The 23,744-nt window shown below is 34.7% G+C and overlaps 1 protein-coding gene across 1 annotated transcript in view; it reads right to left on the minus strand.

The window, feature by feature from the left end:
* Positions 1 to 3,534: 3,534 nt before the first annotated feature.
* Positions 3,535 to 23,744, minus strand: part of LOC123564128 (zinc finger CCCH domain-containing protein 13-like) — an 83,010-nt gene continuing 62,800 nt past the window's right edge. Inside the window, exon 8 of the mRNA XM_045357473.2 lies at positions 3,535 to 17,231. Within this exon, the coding sequence (XP_045213408.2) occupies positions 17,122 to 17,231 (110 nt within the window). The 3' untranslated portion in view covers positions 3,535 to 17,121. The remainder of the gene's footprint in view (positions 17,232 to 23,744) is intronic.

Genomic DNA, 23,744 nt, shown 5'->3' on the forward strand with positions numbered 1-23,744 from the left:
CATGATCTTGATCTGCAATGGTCGCAGAGGCAGAAACAGTTGCCACTACAACTGCGGCTAGCATAATGATTTAGAGTTAAAATTATTTGAAGTACATATTTTTGAACTTTTGACCTTGCTTGAACAATAATTTATGTGTTTACAGTTTTATAATATTCTCATATGTAAATCAGTAAGCATGACATCAAACATATATTACGGGGGCGGTAGTGTAGGGGATAAGGTGTCGGCTGCTCACCCGTGAGATGCGAGTTTGAACCCCAATAGGTGCTGATCGCATCTCATCAAAAGACACAAGTACTGTTTTTTCTTCCAGGAAGCGGACTCGCGAGTGACTTATAATAAGCTACAAGCTTTCTTCACAATCAAGCTAAAATAAATAAATAAAACCTAACAATTACATGTTTACAATGTGTACATGTATAAATATGTAATATGTTAATTACATACATACCCACGTAGAAGCCATTTCAACAAGGAGGGCGGGGGTCCTATTATCATGGGGATCGGGGAGGACACAAATATGAGTCTTGAAGTATGGGTTCAAACTTATAATAAAATTAAGTACATCCACAGATGAAATTAGTATAAGCAATTTAGATGCTGAGCTTACATAATACTAACACTAAACTTGTTAGGGGCAAACTACACACTCCCCCAAGCCCTGGTCTGATGCTCCCCTTCCATTCCTTCCGTCTAGCATGTCCAATAAAAGGGTTTCAAGTTTTGATCCAGAAAAAAAACATAAAAAGTTAATGTGTTACAGATCTTTTGATTACAATTTACCAAGATGCTCAACATTATATCAGCCTCCAGTTGGGCCATAATTCACTATGGTCAGTTAGCTTGTCAGTGATAATGAGACAACATGCTGGGCAGCAAACCACAGATATTTTTTGTATCTGACCAAGATTCCTTAGACTGCACAGAACTTTGCTTTTTTCTTATACAGATATTAAACTTCGTGGGATCGAGGATACTTTCTGGTTTAGTCCATATTTTTATCATTCATTTTCTGATTTTACTTCGATTTTTAAAAAGTACTTATAACACTTTTGGGTATTGAATCCGGAACTCCGAATTCAAACGTCAAGGTCATTTGAGTTGTCCATTATATAAGGATTTTCAGATAGAATACACGACAAAATCTTAAGTCGGCACTTAAAACAAGAAATTATATATTGACAAATAGGTTCCTCCTAGTACAGATATTCTAGTTCATAGACTGTTTTGGTAACAGATGATAAACAGCTATTTAAACGAGACGTATATCTTCTCTGGATGGATATTGCTTAATTGAGAAGTAAAACGTCTCGCGCTTTCAATTTGCTAAAAGCATCGTGTCCTCCAAAATTTGTATAAGGTTTCACAATAAGAAGAAATAAGTTTATACACAGCTTTATGAAAATAAGAGTTCACTGAATGTTTGGAACAAAGTTTGCAGCGGTTATTCATTTACTTCTTTTGCAGCTCAACTTATGATAGAAAACCGAATATCGCAAACAGGTTAGGAGGCCCAAATTGATCTAAGTCGCTCACATTCGGTGGAAAATACACCGTTGTACTTCTAGAAAAGGAAGATATTCTATAGTTTTCCGGTAACTCTATATAAATCACTGACCCATTATAGTGGTCCTAAATTTTACCCCATGAATTCTGCTTAAAATGCTGCAAATAGCAAATGAAATATTGTATTTCCATATCGAAGCGAGATTTCTTAAGATACCTCATATGACTCAGTAAAAACCCCTGTTGGTATTAAGGATCAGCCTTGGCAGGGGAAGGTTGCATTGGTACATGTGAATTTATTATCTTGAATCTAAGTCTATAACCTTTTCAGACGTTTTACTTTATTTATTTATTTTATTTGGGTTTTACGGTGCGCCAACACAGTATAGGTTATATGGCATCAAACAGGACTATATAACCTATATTGTGTTGGTGCGTCGTAAAACGCAAATAAAATAAAATAAATAAATAAAATAAAACGTCTGAAAAGGTTATTGACTTAGATTCAAGATAATATTTCACATGTACCAATGCAACCTTCCCCTGCCAACAGACGTTTTACATCTTCTAGTAACACTATATGTATTATACAGTGTATCAATAACCATTTGCCTCGAAAAACTTAGTGAGAACCAGCCGCAAGTGCAGTGTGTAAAACAGAAGACTAAATGACTTCATACAAAAGCAAGTGTAAATTTTGCTAGATGGCAACAAAACCCTGCCAGATCAGGGTTATATTTCTGCAAGAACAGTCTGTAACAAATTCTTTGGAGGCAGGTTGGTACGCAGTGGCCTTGTCCTACCGATCCCACAAGAATATTGGCCATCTGCTGGCCACATGCAATCATCTTATGCAGTTTGAAGATTGCCCGATTGCCGGCCAGTGATCTTTAGTTATGTAGGGATAACGCATGTTTTTTTCGTGTTATAACATCTGCAGAATCCCGAGGGATTGGTTGGTACCCGAGCCCGTTAGGGCGAGGGTACCAACGTATCCCGAGGGATTCTGCAAATGTTATAACACGAAATGAACATGCGCTAACGCTATTCTAGCATAAAACACGTAAAAACTGATAAATGGATACAATGTCTCTCAACGTCATTAATTTTCCACGAAATGCGCGGGAATGTCCGAGTTGTTTTTTACGTTGACGTCATTTCGTTTTGAATTATCCGTTTTAGGGCCGAATGACGTTTACATTTTGCCACGGAACGCGCATATATAAACAGGTGTTATAACAGCACGCGAGCGCGAGAATCTCTCTGTTAACACACGTTTTCTCTCCTGTTAAAACACCCCCGAAAAGTGACAAGAACAGCAGTTTTATGCTAGAATTAAGAGGCAACCACATTCAGTCTATTGGTCACTTAAATTTGACCTCGACTTACTGACCCCTAGAAACATATGGGTCATCTAGTGACCACACGCAATCATCTTAATAAGTTTGGCCAATGTGAAACAAAGCATCCTCAAGTGTCGGCGGATGGACCATCAGTCAATGAATATAATAGGGTTATTATAACAGTAGCTCGATCTGGGATGCAGTATTCGGCCAAATCGGATCTCACGCGGCGTGCATGCGCAGTGTGATCCGTCCTTACAAAATCCACGAGAGCCGAATACAAAATCACAATTCTAGTTGTGATGACCCTTTTATTATATACTTCCACCTTTTTGTTTATTTGTAACCGAACGAAATCTTAAATGTTAGTTGATGTTAAAATGAAATGTGGTTTTTCTGTGCGCTATTTTAATAACTGTGTCAGCTCGTGCATATTTAATGAAAGTAGTCCGGCAACATACAATATAAAAGGTACAATACGGATGGATTGTTTCTACCTGTGAAATACAATCAAAATTGTTGACAGAATTTATATAGGTATATAATAAAACACTATATTCCCTCTTCCTAGAACGGGGGCATAATAAAATTGAATGGATACCATGATTCCAAAGGACTAGGTCCAGGAGATACAACAACACTGGTGTTGGATCAAGTAAATAAAACATGACAAACAAACACATCAATATGATAATTTTTATTTCATCTGTTTTTTGGTACACTGTGGCAGTCTGGAAACATCTAACTGTAAAATAGAGATCCTGTAAAATAGACAAAAATAAACATACATTTAGCACGTGTATACATCATATAAAATGAAAGACTGTGGTAATAAAATTGCAGCAAATCCCTGTCAAATCTATCCAAAAAAATAAACACCACTTACTGCTAAACAATGAAGTTTATTTACATTATCATGTCAATATGTTATATACACAAAACAAAAGTGACATAAACATCATAGTAAACACAGACAACAAACAGTAATTTACATAGTAATACAAGTATGTCTGCATATAAATCAATTCTTAAATTCTGACATGAACCCCAAGAACAAATGGACTTCATTTACTAGAGATTTGTCAAAGTATTTAAATTTTTGGCGCATTACTTTGACTGTGTTTATATAGATCTAAGGTTAATATTTAACCTGGATTTTTCTCTAAAATCAACTGACAACTTCCCCACATGAATCATTGGAGGAGACAAATGAGCCGTGCCATGGGAAAACCAACATAGTGGCTTTGCAACCAGCATGGATCCAGACCAGACTGCGCATCCATGCAGTCTGGTCAGGATCCATGCTGTTCGTTAACACTTTCTTTGATTGCAATAGGCTTTGAAAACGAACAGCATGGATCCTGACCAGACTGCGTGGATGCATAGGCTGGTCTGGATCCATGCTGGTTGCAATGCCACTATGTTGGTTTTCCCATGGCACGGCACAAATGACCGCATCCTGTAGAACTATTTCAGAAAAGACTTCCACTGTACTTTGAAAATAGGCATAACATTATTCAATGAATGTAAATCTAAGAATCAATTCATACAGACTGAAATTTCAACAAATAACTCTTTTAGTTAAGAGAAAATATTGATTAAACATCGCTTCATTACTGTTACAAGTTTTAGAGAATATTCATCTATGAAACATCAAAGAATAAGAAATACACATCAAAGAAGAAAAGCTGATTCAAATTTGAGAACATTTCTTGATATACAAGGTTTATTTTAATCAAAGTTCAATTTAAGTTTCTATGCAACCACATCTTTAAACTACACATACATTAAATGCATATTTGACATATGTGTCTCAACTGTATGTTGAGGAAAACATTAAGAACATATGATAAAATTTAATATGATATTTTGTCATTGTAACATAATACTTAATGTGAATCAGCTTATATTGTACAAGTCATAATTTCTGAACTTTGTCACCAGCATGAGTTCAAGACAGACAATCCTATTATCTAATGAAAAACAGGTTTTTGATCCCCAACTAGTTTACTGATAGTTACACTGATATTCAAAAATCTGAGGTGTCAGTCAAACAGAAAATTTGTCAACTAACTTTGTCTTGAAGTGAGAATGTGTTACATTCAAGAAAATTATAATGAAGTGGTTTCTACTGACTTTTATTACCAATTTTAATCTCAGAGGAAATGACTGAGAGAAAGTTTAAGTTTTACTCTTAAGTTTAAATCTAGGGAAACAGAGAATTTTATTAGTACATGTTTTTCAGTGAACCAACAGAATAACAGAGTGACATATATCTGGCATTTTCACAGTGGGAAATATCAAATATATTTTTCACGGGTAAGAAACTGTTAATGTAATCGTAATATGGAATAACAAGAGTGGCAGACTGTCACAAAATACGCCCGTAATCAAATTTGGCCTAATTCAAGGGCCATAATCCAAGAGTGCCTAGGGCGATTTGGCTGGTTATCGAACTTGGCTGAGATATTTTGCTCACAAACATTGTCAGCAAGTTTGGTGAAGATCGGATGAAAACTGTTCGACTTAGAGAGCAGACAAGGCTAAATTCGCAGATTTTCGAGTAATTCAAGGGCCATAATCCAAGTGTGCCTAAGGCGATTTTGCTGGTTATCAAACTTGGCCGAGATATTACGCCCACAAACGTTGTCACTAAGTTTGGTGAAGGTCGGATGAAAACTGTTTGACTAAGAGAGCAGACAAGGCTAAATTTGCAGATTTCGGAGTAATTCAAGGGCCATAACTCCAGAGTGCCTGGGGGGGATTTTGCTGGTTATCAAACATGGCCAAGGTATTATGCCCACAAACATTGTCACCAAGTTTGGTGAAGATCGGATGAAAACTATTTGACTTAGAGGGCGGACAATGCTAAATTTGCAGATTTTGAGTAATTAAAGGGCCATAACTCAAGAGTGCCTGGGGGGGATTTTGCTGGTTATCGATCTTGGCCAAGACAAAGTTTGGTGAAGATCGGATGAAAACTGTTTGACTTAGAGAGCGGACATGCTTTAGGACGACGCCCGCCCACCGCCACGTGTGTTCACATAATACGCCTCACTCTTCCAGAGACAGGCGTATAAAAAGAAAATTTGTTTGTTTTACACATACATTCAAAATATCTTTCACTTGTGAACACCATATCTTACATTTTCACTTTTTTCAGTCATGGCTATGCCACTCATGAAAATATTGCATCTGGTGTTCACTCATGAAAGGTATTTCAATCTTACACTGAAACAAACAAATATCCTTTACGTATTCAAGTCAACCTCCAAAAAGCATTCATAAAGTATACAAAAAATAGCAAAATAAGAACCTTTCATAACACATATACAATGAAGAGTGGAATACGGTTAGTGATATCAATACTGAGGTGTCTCATTAACAGAAAACTATCAAGTTATTTGATCTGGTGAAAGTTCAAGTATCCAACTAAGTTCCTTGTACTTCCAATGACCTCTGTAAAAAAATCTTGCTTGTCTTATATGAGTTTAACATGATTTTCAAAGAACTTCATTTATGTTACAGTAAAGTGCTATTAGTTCAAGTGCCCAACTTTTCCGACTTAAAATAAATCTGTAATTATTTCACAACACCTTATCTAAATGACCAGTTGACAGTTTGTGCCATTTGAATGACACATGTGCTGATAAGCCAAATATTCAAAAATGAAACTGCTAAAATAAATTTCTGATGTCTTTTAATAAAACACTTATCAAATGGCTTGCCAGTCAAAAGTCAAAACAATTGGCCCTCATTCCTTAATTGGACAAGTCTTCAAATAGACAGAAAATCATTTATTTGGCACTGCTGAAAATGAATATAATTTTCTTTTCACACATCTAAATAGCAACCAAGTATTTAATATATGTGTCAAGTACAGTACATTAATTTCATGCGTTTTTCATATTATATATAGTTTGCTTAAAAATAATACATGCAATTTAACAAACACTTATATATTAAATTAAAACCCTGGCCTGTATTTCTTCAACATTCCAAATAAAGCTAAAATATTGTTTACTCTCTTAATCTCAGGTTTGTATGAAAATGGCTGCCACCATGAGCAGACCAACTTAATGCGTTTGCGACCAGCATAGATCAAGACCAGCCTGTGCATCCACACAGTCTGGTCAGGATCCATGTTGTTCGCTAGTGGTTCTCTAATTGCAATAGGCTTTGAAAGCAAACAGCATGGATCCTGACCAGAGTGTGTTGATGCGCAGGCTGGTCTGGATCCATGCTGGTCGCAAATGCACTATGTTGGTTTTCTCATGGTGTGGCTCAATTATGACTATTCAGCAACATTAAACTCAGTGTTGTGGCAAGTGAATACTGTACCATTTTCCGTTTAAGTCAAAATTTCGGACACATAAATTGATGAGTATAGCCACTGGTCTTTGCAAGGACTAAAATTAATATGGAATCATAATTTGTTTGTTCTCTTACATCACATGGAAAAAGACAGATGACTGTCAAAAAAGAATCCTAAACATAGTGAAAGTACAATTAGGATAATTATGTCAATATGTTACATCATAAACAATTCATAAAACTGCACACTTGGAAATAAAGCTATAGTATAAAATAGTTCCTGTTAATGGTAAGAATAGGATAGTGTATCTTACTGCTAAAATAGGGTTACATCGGAAAAATTTGTTTGTTTGTTTTAGGTTTAACACTGTTTTTCAACAGTATTTCAGTTATGTAATGGCGGGCAGTAAACTTAACCAGTGTTTCTGGATTCTGTACCAGTACAAACCTGTTCTCTGCAAGTAACTGCCAACCTCCCCACATGAATCAGAGATGGAGGACGAATGATTTTAGACACAATGTCTTTTATCAAATCATCAAGGAGAACATATGGCATGCCCGGGGATCGATCTCACGACCCTGTGATCCGTAGATCTACACTCTTCCAATTGAGCTAAGTGGGCGGATACATCGGAAAAAAGTAACAGTAACATAAGAAACATGCAGCATGTAAAATACTAATGGAATATTTTTTCCTTTTAAGGAACAGCTATGATAATTAACTGCACACAAATAGAATTTTCATAAAAATGTAAGTCCGATATTGATCAGAAACCATTTTCTGTCTCAAGGTCAATATAAGCCTGACCTTTGACCTCCCACTACTCATCTACTGACCATAGACAATAAGTTTATGGAGTACAACAGCTGCAGTGTTCTCCAGTTACTGATTATTTGCTCCATATTTAATTTCTAAAATGGAAAATCTTTGTGTACTGGAAACAAAACAACATATTTTCAGATTTTTTATTTTTGTGGCCAGTGGGTGGGGATGGGGCTGATTTACAAAGGAAAAGGTAATCAGGTTTTAGCGATCGTGTACTGTAACTTGAAAGTTTCGAGTCAAAAAGAAAGAACAAATATCTATAATATATAATTTGAACGTCAGAGCATCATCAGAGGTGTTTCAGAAAGATAATAACTCTCGATAAGTGTGAATATAACATGAACACAGACCTAAAATGAAACACACATCTAAAATATCAATGACAGACATGTTAGTCTTATATAACAAAAATAATATCTCAAACTGATGTAAACAAAAGCTTTATCCAATAATGACTTAGCAAGAATTCTATTCCAAGATAATTATTTATGTTTATATAACAAAAAAATCTATTCGAAACTAGTATAAGGTGTGTGCTGAGGTGTGTTCTTGAAGTTACAATACTAGCGTCCTACTTTTGTTATAAGTGATAACAAGAGCACCGCCTTGCGGGTGCTGACGCTCATCTGATTTTTTTTGTGTAATAGAAATATTGTCCTACCCATGATTTTCTAAGTCTAAAAAGGGCCATCACTCTTGCAAAAAGCAGGATAGAGTTATGTTTCTTGATGTACAGTGTCCACTTATGATGGTGAAAAACTGTTGCAAGTTTTAAAGCAATAGCTTTGATAGTTTATGAGAAAAGTTGACTTAAACATAATATTCAACCAAGAAAATGATTTTTCTAAGTCCAAAAGGGGCAATAATTATTGCAAAAAGCAGGATGGAATTATGTTGCTTGCTGTACACGGTCAGCGTATGATGGTGAACAAGAGCTGCAAGTTTTAAAGCAATAGCTTTGATAGTTTAAGAGAAAAAGTTGACCTAAACATAAAACTTAACCAAGAAATCTGATATTTTCTAAGTCCAAAAGGGGCCATAAATCTTGAAAAAGGCAGGATGGAGTTATGTTTCTTGCTGTACAGGGTCAGCTTATGATGGTGAAAAACTGTTGCAAGTTTTAAAGGAATAGCTTTGATAGTTTAGGATAAAAGCTGACCTAAACATAAAACTTAACCAAGAAAACTGATTTTCTAAGTCCAAAAGGGGCAATAATTCTTGCAAAAAGCAAGATGGAGTTATGTTTCTTGATGTACAGGGTCTGCTTATGATGGTGAACAAGTATTCCAAGTTTCAAAGCAATAGCTTTGATAGTTTAGGAGAAAAGTTGACCTAAACATAAAACTTAACCAAAAAATCTGATATTTTCTAAGTACAAAAGGGGCCATAAATCTTGCAAAAAGCAAGATGGAGTTATGTTTCTTGCTATACAGGGTCAGCTTATGATGGTGAACAAGTATTCCAAGTTTCAAAGCAATAGCTTTGATAGTTTAGGAGAAAAGTTGACCTAAACATAAAACTTAACCAAGAAATCTGATATTTTCTAAGTACAAAAGGGGCCATAAATCTTGCAAAAAGCAAGATGGAGTTATGTTTCTTGCTATACAGGGTCAGCTTATGATGGTGAACAAGTATTCCAAGTTTCAAAGCAATAGCTTTGATAGTTTAGGAGAAAAGCTGACCTAAACATAAAACTTAACCAGGCAACGCCGACGCCGACGCCGACAACCGCTCAAGTGATGACAATAACTCATCATTTTTTTTCAAAAACTCAGATGAGCTAAAAACCATGAGCAAGATAAATCAATATAAAGGTCAGTTTTTAACCTTGACATTGACATCAAATGTAGGTATGAATTTCTATGCTATACAAATTTATAGAGGTTGGGTCAACCTTTGTTCCCTCGAACTTGATGGGACAGGCAGAATTAGTTCCAGATTAGTTCCATCATTGGAACACTATACATTATATACGAATATTGCCAAGTCAAGCAGATAAGTTCGAGCAAAGGCAGGTGTACCAAGTATCTGAGTTCGGTCAAACGAAGATGAACTGTAGATTTAGCAAGGTAAGTGTTAAAAGCCATGTAAATGGACCATTATCAACCCTATTTTCATAGTACCACCAGTTTATCTCTGTTAAGATTACACAGCATAGATATATAAATTTGGATATGATATCATTTTAAACATCAAAATCAGACCTTTTTTTATTAATGTACCTTGCACATGATTCTGCTCAGTAATAACAAAATTATGCTGCTGGCAAATTAACTTTCAGAACACCCATTGTACCTATCATACATAAAATAGTGGTTCTTCTGAAATAATTACATGCTGGAAATATACCATACAGTCAAACTTCGTTTGCTCGAACTTGGATAATTTGTCCACCACCCTTTGCTCAAACTTGTCAAGTCCCTGCAAAATGGCTATATAATATATATTTTTCGATGGCTCAAACTATTGAAAACTTGAACAAATTATGCTTGTACCGTTGAGTTAGATGGAACGAAGTTTGACTGTAGTTTACTTTCATGTTTGCTATTTCTCATAGAAATAAAAGCAAGAACAAGACTAATGTTGATGTCATACATAAACAATTCAGAAACAGAAAAAAAACAACCTGAAAATCTGATGAAATTTACAGAAAAAAGAGACTTCTTTGTTACCGGTAGTAATATTATGCCGCAACCATAGAACCTGACAGGCTGACAAATCAACACAAGTCAAACAATAGCCCTATGAGGAGTAGCTGCCTCTTTCTACAGATGTGTTAAAAACAGACTAAAGTATGAGGCTGGACTGAAAAATAAACTCTCTCTTCTTATCATAAGAATGTTTTCTCTGTATTTTCTGGCTTGCATAAACTGACAAATTGATCATTTACAGTTTAGACGGCCAGCGAGCATATTTTTTTCATGATTTTGCTAGCTTGGCAAACGTAGTAAATTAACAGAATAATAACGGAGAGAAGATATATAGTGTACAATAAGAATAAAGTACATTTCTTCAGCCATGTATAATTATTCTTGTGATACACCTAGTTAAAGTACAGTTGACCTTGCGTCAGTGGAATTTATTCACTTATCTATTCTAAAACTATTAGATACATTAGTAATAACCATTAGTAGACAAGAGTTATTAGAACTGTTATGACACTAATTCCATTAATTGAAAATATCTGTAACACTGACCATTTGCACTTCTGTAGTGCAGTATCTATATCATTCATACTTTAAAAGGGCAAAACAAGAAATTATTGAATTATTATTTTTGAAAAGCCTTCTATTTCTCATAAAGTGTAATTCTTATGGCACCGCTACAACTGTTAGTCAGAATGCACGTTGGGGTAAATTTTTTTAGGCGAGCGAGATAAATTTATTGACATGTATCTAATTTAAAACATAAGCGATCATGTAATAAAAATGTCAATCAATGGATATGTGCTTTTGCAATGGCCCCATTTAAGATCCTAAATCTGTTGTATTGATCCAAGGCTACACGACAGACCGTCAATCTATTTCTGGGATATTATGGAAAAAAACTGGCATTAATATTTCAGTTTTTATACCACAATATGCACTTTTGTAATTCAATACAAGCAAGTGGCTATAAGCACTTTTACTGCTAATATCGGAGAAATTTATGTCTTTGAAAATGTTCTGTACTTTAGCAGAAAGTAATAAATTTCACCAATCACATTACCATAACCTGTTAACCCTTACCCTGCTAAATGTCTATAATGAACTTGTCCATCTTCCAATTTGGATAGCACCATTAACACTTAAAAGGGGTGCTTACCAAAAACATACTGACTGAATGGCGAACAGTGCACATCTTGATCAATCACATTACCATAACCTGTTAACCCTTACCCTGCTAAATGTCTATAATGAACTTGTCCATCTTCCAATTTGGACAGTACCATTAACACTTAAAAGGGGTGCTTACCAAAAACATACTGACTGAATGGCGAACAGTGCACATCTTGATCAAACTGCATGGATGTGCAGGCTGATCATGATCTACACTGGTCGCAAAGGTAGAATCAATCGCATTTAGCATGATAAGGGTTAAACAATGAACCATACATTAGAAGAATTTTTGTTGTCATAAGCTACATCTCAAATGTTTCATGTATAAAACAGCATGCAATGCATATAACATTATAACTGACATATATTACTGGCAAATTCACTGCCAAGTCTTACTTAAATGCAAAAAAAAAATTTACTTTCATTCTGCAGATAATAACTTCTAATTGTCAAAGAGTGGCAACACAGACAAAGTTAATGCATTTAACTAAAAACCGTAGTATCTGTATCCAAGCATGCAAAATGGGGACAAGAGAAAATCTATATTTGCTTCAATTTTCTACAAACTAGCTAATTTGATATTTTTCTCCTTAGAATCAGTCAGACAAATGTTTCTGACAGTATGTAATAACTCAAGCAAGGTAAGTCAATAAAGTGATATACAAACCAAAGAAGAAGAGTTTGTAAACCAGCACAAAATGCAATCTATCTGTTGGGTTTTATTCATTTCCTTTTTCAATTTATTTAAAGACACTAATATGAATCCAGAACTGATATTCTTCTTTTGATGTTGACACAAAGTGAAAAAAATTAAATATAGTTAATGAACCTAAATATTGTGTAACCCCTGTGCATAGGCAATTTCACAGCACTGCAGCATTGTTCTATAAATAGAATACAATGGAAACAGAACAAAATAGCATACACAAGATACATAATCTTGGACAATGACTATTTCAAAAGACAATAACTAAACTATGCAATTTGAAAAAGTTACCATGGATTAACAAAGTTTATATTTTGCCTCATATAAAGGGTACAAATGAGCCGTGCCATGAGAAAACCAACATAGTGGGTTTGCGAGCAGCATGGATCCAGACCAGCCTGCGCATCTGCGCAGTCTGGTCAGGATGCATGCTGTTCGCTTTTAAAGCCTATTGGAATTGGAGAAACTGTTAACGAACAGCATGGATCCTGACCAGACTACGCGGATGCGCAGGCTGGTCTGGATCCATGCTGCTCGCAAACCCACTATGTTGGTTTTCTCATGGCACGGCTCAAATTATGTTTCAATAAACAAAACAAGACATGGTTCAATTTACACTATATTGCACACTTGCGTTTTCACTCTAATCTGAAAATTTCTAACAATCTTAGATGGAAGAAACATTGTGCCCAGCTGTGTATGAGAATCTTACACTTACACTATAAGGTATACTGGAGATCAAATTTTACATACAATGATATAAAGGAAAATATGCAAAGTATATTGTAAGGGCCTGTTTATACTGGAAAAATGGTTGAAAAGGTCATTTTGAATAAGTCTATACCTTATCCATAGACTTGTCAAATGACATTTCCTATGCCAATAAAACACAAGGAAGCACAGGTGATATTTCTTCTGTCCTCCAGTATTAGATAGCATATCTGACTGGAAATCAACCTCATCTATTACAAATTACGTTTTTGTAAGTGATTCAATATCTACTACTACTATACAGTTTCCAAACAAGCACTGCTTTATAACTACCAGACAGGGTAGGTAACTGCTGTTCTTATTAGACAAAAACCAAGAACAAATTATGTATGAAACAAAACCAGCTGATGGTTTATCCAATAGTTCAAGGCCTAATATGAAGCTTCCATTTCATTAACTTACAAAAATATCTCTAGAAATGGCAAAAATATTTTTTTTTTTTTTTTAATCATTCTTGGGAAGATTTACCAAGTCAAATGAACCACATCTAAATCTTTTGATCATAAAGATGTTTAACTAAGCACTACGGAATTATACCGGATGTGTAATTTTTACACACTGAAGTGTACATTTACTTATTTTCTGACCAAAATGTTCAAATAAAGAGAAGTAGTTCATGCAATTCTAACATTTTATCATATCCTTATGTCAAATCAAATATCTTTTTTCTTCTATAACAATAAAGCGTGAATGCATAAATTAATGTATATTTTTCAGAACGGTCAATTCAGAAATGTTTAACAATGTTGCAAAATGATGTAAAACAACAAAAATAGTTTATCAATGCTGCAACTGAGTTATACAAGGGCCAGACCTTGACTACGTACTTGTTCAATACTCACTCATGCTTTAAAATATTATACAGTTGAAACTCGATATCTTGAAATCCAAGGGATTGAAGATTTTATTTCGAGACCCTAGAAATTCGACTTAAAATGATTTTTTGTGTAAGTGTTTTTGAGACGGGACTTGAAACTGTCTTTGAGATATCTGGAATTTTGATATAAGCGAATCTGAGAAATTGAGTTTCAACTGTTTACAGCATACTGCATTATGGAAATATCAATTTTTTACATAACCAAAATTTTCATATACAATTAATAATATGTCAAGTATTGCTAAAATGTTGCAGATTGGACAAAACTAGTGGGTTTTGTTTTTTTTCTGTAATATTTGAAAGTGTGATTCATGAGTTTACAGCAGACCTGATTATTATTCAGCATTACACAAGGGGTTAAATTCTTAAAATGTCACCAGAGTGACTATTGAACCACAACATAAAAATCATATCTGAAAAATACCTAACATACTAGAAAGTTAACCTGTCGCAATTCATTTTAATGAAGAGCACCATGGAGTCTGAGAGTTTTTAGCAACATTTTTTTTTTTTATGCCCTATCTAATATACTTTGGAGAACACTAAAATAAGAACAAAATGTGCCATAGAATAAACAAGAGCTGTCTCCATAGGATGACACATGCCCCCGATGGCACTTTGAATGAATAGTTATGGCAGATGTTAGAGTTTAGGACCTTTGACCTATGGAGCTGGGTCTTGCGCGCGACACGTCGTCTTACTGTGTCACACATTCATGCATAGTTATTTTAAAATCCATGCATGAATGACAAAGATATGGACCGGACATGCCCATCAATGCACTATCATGAAAAATGACCTTTAACGTCTAAGTGTGACCTTGACCTTTGAGCTACGGACCTGGGTCTTGCGTGTGACACGTCGTCTTACTGTGGTACACATTCATGCCAAGTTATTTGAAAATCCATCCACGATGACAAAGATATGGGCCGGACACGCCCATCAATGCACTATCCTTTAACGTCTAAGTGTGACCTTGACCTTTGAGCTACGGACCTGGGTCTTGCGCGCGACATGTCGTCTTACTGTGGTACACATTCATGCAAAGTTATTTGAAAATCCATCCATCGATGACAAAGATATGGACCGGACACGCCCATCAATGCACTATCCTTTAACGTCTAAGTGTGACCTTGACCTTTGAGCTACGGACCTGGGTCTTGCGCGCGACACGTCGTCTTACTGTGGTACACATTCATGCCAAGTTATTTGAAAATCCATCTATCGATGACAAAGATATGGACCGGACACGCCCATCAATGCACTATCCTTTAATGCTACGGACCTGGGTCTTGCGCGCGACACGTCGTTTTACTGTGGTACACATTCAAGCCAAGTTATTTGAAAATTCATCCATCGATGACAAAGATATGGACCGGACACGAAAATTGCGGACAGACCGACAGACGGTTCAAAAACTATATGCCTCCCTTCGGGGGCATAAAAAGTACCTGATTTTTATAGTTTTTGACGTCTTAAAATAACACCTAATAACAGATTATTTTTGAATAACATTTTCTATATATAACATTTCCATATACAAGCATCAGATGCTTGACTTAAATAGAATAGTACATCACATTTTTCTTCTGAACAATTATCGCTATATATAGAGATTTCTTAGCCGAAAATAGTTGCAGTATCTATTCATACTGGTGTGCCATTTTTACCGGACACAAGAGATGGCAATAACAAAGAAAGAACCATATGACTTTAGAGAAAAATATCATTTTCACTGTTCTTTATAGAAAAATATCAAATTTCAGCAGACGGGCAATGAATCCATTCAAAAGAGCATAAAAAGAGCTTCCAATACAGCTGTTTTACATATCTTCGACATTTATATTAAGCTGAAACCTAAGTTATGTAGATGTTACTGTATAAATTTGTTCGCTTGAACTTGGATAATTGGATCATTGCTCTTACTCAAACTCACCGTCAGGTCCTGGCAAAATACCTGTATAATGTATATTGTTTGATGGCTCGAAATACTGAAAACTCAAACGTATTTTTCCGTTACTGCCGAGTTCAAGCGAAAAAAGTTAAAAAAAAAATCCCACAAAAGGACTGCCAATGAATTACATGTAAACAATTAGATATGTACTGTATCATGTATTTTTCTGTATTTAAAGTGCATTAGCTTCTTTACAATTTGTAATGAATATATGAGCCGCACCATGAGAAAAACCAACATAGTGGCTTTGCGACCAGCATGGATCCAGACCAGCCTGTGCATCTGCGCAGTCTGGTCAGAATCCATTCTGTTCACTTTCAAAGCCTATTGTAATTAGGGAAACCGTTAGCGGACAGCATGGATCCTGACCAGACTGCACGGATGCGCAGGCTGGTCTAGATCCATGCTGGTCGCAAAGAGACTATGTTGGTTTTCTCATGGTGCGGCTCATATTATATTTCATTAATGGACCCAAATATTTTCTGTTAACATGCAATTCTAGAATGAGTGCATTTCAGCACGCATCTTCCTTTCTTAAATCTTTTTTCAGGACTAAAATGAGAACAAGGCCATATTCATCAAACAAATGTTACCAATAATTTGAAATCAAATAGCTTAGGTACAACAAATGACATACAAACTAAATTACATCTAAATACTTTGATATGAAATTGTCAACAACAAATCTACAACAATTTTCTAATAATTTTTTTTTACTTTCCATGCTAATGTCTGTAACTGTTTCCTCTTCTTTTCCTTTTCTTGTAAACAGTCTTTACTGGAAACAAGTCATGTAATTTTCTGACAAATTACCTCCCTTTATATAAAACTTCTATACTGTATTGTATATATTGTCAACTGTCTTTCAAAGCTGCGGTAAATACACACTTTCCACTAAAACTACATTCACAGTACTTACCTTTCTCTTAGAACTGATTACTTTTCTTAGAAAACAAGTATATATTTAAATATTGATGCATTTATTGAACGAAACATAAATGTATCAGCCATATTTTTGCTTATCCTGTTCGATTTCCATCTTCCTTCGGAGAATTTCTGCATTTTTTTCCTGAATTTTCTGGATACGTAAATTCAACGCCTCATCAGGGTCACCTTGAAACATAAAAATATACATGTATGCATAACTTTTAATTAATGTCACCATGTCACCATTTATTCTTCAGGTAATATGTATAGTATATTATTATTTGTCAAATTTATAAGGTAAATATTTAAATATGAAATTATTTCTTAGTTTGGAATTTATAGCGCAATAAAGTAAATTGTTTGCACATCAGTGCACTTAGACCATGTACACCAAATTAAAAAGCTGTTCATTAGTTTTGTCGCTTGTATTTAAAAAAAAAAAAAAACCACACATAATTTATTTTCATTTGTGCTGGCACTGTAGCAAAAAACCTGGTAAAACTTTGTTGATGCTAATTTTTACAGACCAAACTGTGTACAAATGATTATAATTCAAGTCTCAAATTGTTCTAAAATAGACTTTAATCACAATGAAAACATAAGCACATCATCTCATAATGTATTACAATACTTATATTTAGTCGCATATAGTTATTTCCCCTTATGCTGGTAAATCATTTTCTTCGAATGACTTACTAAACTGAGTTTTACGCCATTGGAACAGGAGATAAATACATCTACTAAATAATGGATAACATCAATCTACATTATTATGGTATGGGTAAATACCTTTTTGATGCATGTCACTTATCTGTTGTTTTTCCTGTTCAATTAAGCATTGTAAATGAAAGTGGGTGGGGTAAGAAATTCAAAATACGAAGTTGTCTTCAGGCCAATATGGACCTTGCAATTTTCTAATCCCTCCTTAGAATAATATTAATACATGTCTCCATTTCATACCTAGTTTGAGACAGAGGTCTGTATTGCAACACATAATTATTATGATATCCTATGGCCTTGAATTTCATTGTACTTTCTTTTTTTAAAGGCGGATAATCAGATTTTGGCCCTGTAACGGATTTGTTCGAAACTTTAGCATCTGATCATTTACACTCATTTATGTTCACTTAACACTTAATACAAATTAGATTTTCACTGGAGGTATTTTTAAAATTTCATTTTCCTATCCTGAATGCCCAACCAAGATAGAGTTATTTTATCATAAGTATAAATTTGATAAACATACTTTGCCTAAGGAAATGTATAAATATTAGACATATTGTAATATATTTGTGAAATATTTGCATTAAAAATTATATATTTAGATGGAATTCATTAGAAACGCAAGTTTGAAAAATTATTATTACCTCCCTTTGCCTATCTTGGTTGAGCAACCAAGATAGATTGGAAATAAATGAATAATGATAATAATAATGATAAAGTCGAAAAAAGGGCATAATTTAGTAAAAAAGTAAAATAGGGTTATGGAACCTGCATAGTGCTTATCAGCTCATGACAGTGGACAAGTGTGTGAAGTTTCAATCCAGTCCCATTAGTGGTTACTGAGATACCAGCTTACATACAAAAACTTAACTAAAAATTTCTATGTTGAAAAAGGGGCATAATTTTGTAAAAAAGCAAAATAAAGTTATGGGACCTGCTTTGTGCATGTCAGATCATGACAGTGAACAAGTGTGTGAAGTTTCAATCCATTCCAAGTAGTGAATACTGAGATACCAGCTTACATACAAAACCTTAACCAAAAAATTCTAAGTCGAAAAAGGGGCATAATTTTGTAAAAAAGCAAAATAGAGTTATGGAACCTGTGCATTGTAAGTCAGTTTATCACAGTAAATAAGTGCGTGAAGTTTCAATCCATTCCCACAAGTGGTAGCCTGGGAAGCCGTTAATAATATTTGTGCTTTGTCAGAAGAAATCATACCTAATATTTATGCATTATAGATGCTACTAATGTGCGCTAATTAGTGTTAATTGGCATTCATCAAGTTTCTGAAATTATCAAAGCCTGGGGAAATCTGAAGGATTTTCCATGTCACTTCTGATTATCGATTTTCTATAATTAGCCTAATTAACATGTGATCATATTTGCGCTTGTTTGAAACGAAAATTCGGCAATGATGCCGAAAATTCGGCAATTTTCGTAGATTACTAGGTCTGCATTAATATAACATCTTGACAACTATAACGCAAATTTAAGTTTAAACCTACATATTTTAAAGTTGTTACAACTTGCTGGAAAAGCTATGGGAGGTATAAACTGGAATTTGTTTATGGCCCGGAAATGTTCGGAAACCTTCGGAAGTACACGATTCCAATCCGTCTTTTCCGTGAGAATTCCGTTTCTATTTTTAGCCATGGATTATTGCTTTCAGAAATTATCTTTCTTTATTAAACACCCGGGTGTAATATAGGTGGCGCTGCGATCGGAAAACAGGTTTTCCCAGGCTGTCAATTTGCAGGTAAATAAAAGATCAGACTGGATTCCCAGGCTACACAAGTGGTTACTGAGATACCAGCTTAAATAAAAAACCTAAAAAAGGGGCATAATTTTGTAATCAAAGGCCTGAGTCGGCTAATGATTGATGTACTGACAGTATAGTCACCAGTTTCAGTTTGTTTTTAGTTTTTTTCTTAAAATTTCATAACACAGCTCGATATTTACCCAAAATATTATATCCGGATACGATTACACTTTTCTCCAGTTTCAACAATATGTTTTACAAATTGTGATGATACGGAGACATTTAGCAGCAATTGGCAGTATCTGACATTGAAGTTTACGGTTAAATTACCTCTTATTTAAATCTTTTCATAAAAAAGTTGTTTCGTTTCGTGAAAGCAGCCAAACATGGACGATCTACTTTCGATTTCAAAAACTACAAGAAAATACAATTTAATGTTTCGCCGATTTGTTTATTTCTCGAAAAATAAGAATTAAAATCATTTTTAATATCAGTAGTAACTAAACAAACCAGTAAGAGCTTCTTCTTCCGATAATTTACCGGTTTACTGACTGCAAAATTCAACCCACGCAAAGTTTATAGAAATCATACGATGCGTGTATACGTTCAATGTGGGAGAATTAAGGCTGATCGGCTATGTTACCTAACGCATCTAGACGATTCAGATTTTGTTTTTAAAAAAGCATTGTGTGCGTTTCTGTAATTTTATATACGTTTTTATACGCTTAGAAATTATTAGACATGCGTATTTGCATTATTTCTATACGTAATTTACGCTAATACACATCTTATCTGGCGCCCTGTGGAACTATTTTTTGTCTTTCGCTGGATGTTACGCAAGCTTTGTAAGCCTGCGCAATTCTTAAAATGCACATTTATGCTTAATGAGTTACATTCGAGTATTGCACAATTACAAGTTATAAATATGACAGATTACATCGTATATTGGTCATAGCAAAGGGAATTGACACAACTTAACTTCATTCATGCAGTGAACTGTATGAAATTTGAGAAATCTAATGGAACTACATCCCTTCACGTGTTATTCGGTCCATTTAGAGAATCACTGAACAGCAAGGACTCGTCAAAAGGCTTTCAGCCTTTAGCCGACTCAAAAAGGCAAAATAAAGTTATGGGACCTGCTTTGTGCATGTCAGATCATGACAGTGAACAAGTGTGTGAAGTTTCAATCCATTCCAATTAGTGAGTACTGAGATACCAGCTTACATAAAAAACCTTAACCAAAAATTTCTTAGTCAAAAAAGGTGCATATTTTTGTAAAAAAGAAAAATAGAGTTATGGAACCTGTGCAATGTAAGTCAGTTTATCACAGTGAATAAGTATGTTATGTTTCAATCCATTCCCGCAAGTGGTTGCTGAGATACCAGCTTACATACAAAAACTTAACCAAATCGGGACGGGGTCGTGGACGTTGACGCGGACGCCGACGCATGGGCGAGTCCAATAGCTCTACTATTCTATGAACAAATATGCCTCATTTTAAGCCACCTCGCTGAACTTACATGATTTACATGACAATACATCTGGTACTTTCAGAAATATGTCACGCATCCGATAAATGTGAATCTATTTTAAGCAACACACTTCTAAGAATTTTACCCATGTACTCTTATCAATGTAAATAGCTTGTGTTGCAGTACTTTTCAATGTGTAGTCAGCTGTACATGTAGGTGACAAATTATTTGTCCTACTTAAAGACCCACCACGACCTAGTGACCTAGTTTTTCCTCCCACATGAACTGGGTGCAAATCATTCTGATAATACAGGTATAATACAGCTATTCTACTTGATGTTAGGCCCTCCCTGAATTAATGTGTTTTCACAACTTCATCTGCAGACTTATTCAGTCTTTCTCTTTTCAGCAGTTTTATAAACATAGAATAGTAACTATCTTACACTGTAGAAACAAAGTATGGTCTAAACTCACCTTAATACATCAAGTACTGTGCATACTACTATATTAATTTAATAATATATTTAGACATTAAACACATTGTCTTGGCCTTATATATGTCACTGTCAATTTGTAACTAGATACGTGTTATTTCTCATTTTCTTCAAGCAAAGCCTGTATAATTAGTATAAATTAATTACCATCATGGAATTACAAAAGAATACAGTTATTTTGTTGCGCCTCTTTAACAGTTTTATGAAGGAAATACAATTTTAAAATGTCACAGTACTTAAGGCTCCCACGTTTGCATGTTTAAGCAAGTCCATATCTTGTTTGATTGGCAAACATTTACAAAATTTCTACCCGCTTAAACGTCAAACCATCAAAACCTGTTTCTCTGCCAAAATCAAAGCCTTGAAATGTCTGATGGTTGCGGGTTTTTGATAGATTTATTTTCTGTTTAAATGCCAGTCTATGAATATACATGAATGAGAAACAAATACAAATTTAATGTGCCTCATATCTAAGATAAATCTGCCTGACCCAGCTTGTGAATGCAACCATGGGCTGTAATACCTTATCATTGATAGATCTTATAAAATCTAAATGGTCAGTGTGAGTGGATACAGGTTGAATAAGAACTGCTTGTTCATTGATAATTCATCCGCACTGTTCATGAATGGGACTATTTTGTGTAATACATGAACATTCTTTGGATGTGATTCGGAATAAAATAAAGATGCTATGATTGTCAGAAATACACTTTAACTTTGGTAGCGGGATAAACCCGCAACCAAAAAACTGAAAGAAACAACAGTAAGCCACTTGATAATGAAATATATCCCATCATCAGGAAGAAACTATTCCAGACAGTTACAGGCTGCATCAATTTAGCTAAAATCGATTCAATTAAATGTTCCATTGTGCAATAAAATAGCATCAATTTGACTGCTGGTCTTTTCAAAAATAATACACAAAACATCCTTGAAGTTGTGAATTGTTTCAAGTCATTTTGTGAAAAAAAAAAATGAATTTAAGATCGTAGGTCATGACACAGCAGGCAATAACTCAGAAGGTCATTTAAACTGTATCATTTTGAGTCTGAAAGATCATGTAAACATTTCTAAAACTGTGTAAACCTGCATTGGAGCCTTAACTCCAGGCATTCTGGTTTACTGATAGAAATTCTAATAACCTACAAATATTTTTAACAACAAAGCTACAAAATGAGTACAATGGAAAGAACCGAGGGACAATGATTAGCAGGATTTTCTTATACATAAATTCAGTACAGGAACAAAAACGCTTTTGTTACACTTCACGATGACTTAACTTCCAATCACATTTAATAAGGAAGTTAATAAGGAAGTTCCTATTTCAGAATCCAGTATCGTCTCTTATGATCTAATATGTAAAAGAATTTTCCAAGAAATATTAGAACCCCATCACGGCACTAATTGCGGTCACCATTAAGCACCGTCTATACAACAGACTAGGGTAACTAAAAGCTCAGGAAATGCTTTCAGCCACTTTCCAGTCTACATAGAAAATCTAATCCAATGATCTCCATTAACAAGCTTTTAAGTTTCCATCAAAGACATGCCAGAAATCAGCAAGAATTTGTTTCAGAAGCTGTGCTGTCTTTGAGTCAAAGTGGTTTTCACGATTTCAATTGCGCATCGTGGCAGAGATCTCTTTATTATGTCTGTTTATCTCTGTTGGCTTACATGTCAGTTTTGCAATCACAGTTTCCACTGACATGGTCACAGAATAACAAATATTTCTCCCTAGTTAAGTGTGACCTATTGAGTGTAGCATAATGACCATAGATTACAGTGTCCTTGACCATGCTGATCGGCACAAAAACAGTAATTAATGATTTTCTTTGTGAAATTTTGTTGTCATTGGAAACATTGATGACTGACTCACTGGAAAACAGCATAAAATTTTAAAAAAATATTGTTAGTTGCATGGCATGACTGAATCAAATTTAGCACGAACGTGCAATTGGGATGATACAATGCAACAGACATAAACAAGATATAGCCAGAATTTCGTGCAAAACGGCTATTATTGGACTACTGACTTCACAGCTGATAGATTTTTTATTAAATTTAACACATGATGTTCTTCAAGTGTAATGTGGTATGAAGAAGACATTGTCAAATTTATAAATTAAAGTTTTTTATCGCAAGATACACATCTGGACAGTTTCTTTTGCTGTTCAGTATATTTTCATACATAAAAAATAATCCCCTTGAATAATTAGGGACATTACTTGTGCCTAAATATGGTTACAA

This window comes from Mercenaria mercenaria, chromosome 2 (assembly GCF_021730395.1).
Source record: "Mercenaria mercenaria strain notata chromosome 2, MADL_Memer_1, whole genome shotgun sequence".
Taxonomy (NCBI): domain Eukaryota; kingdom Metazoa; phylum Mollusca; class Bivalvia; order Venerida; family Veneridae; genus Mercenaria; species Mercenaria mercenaria.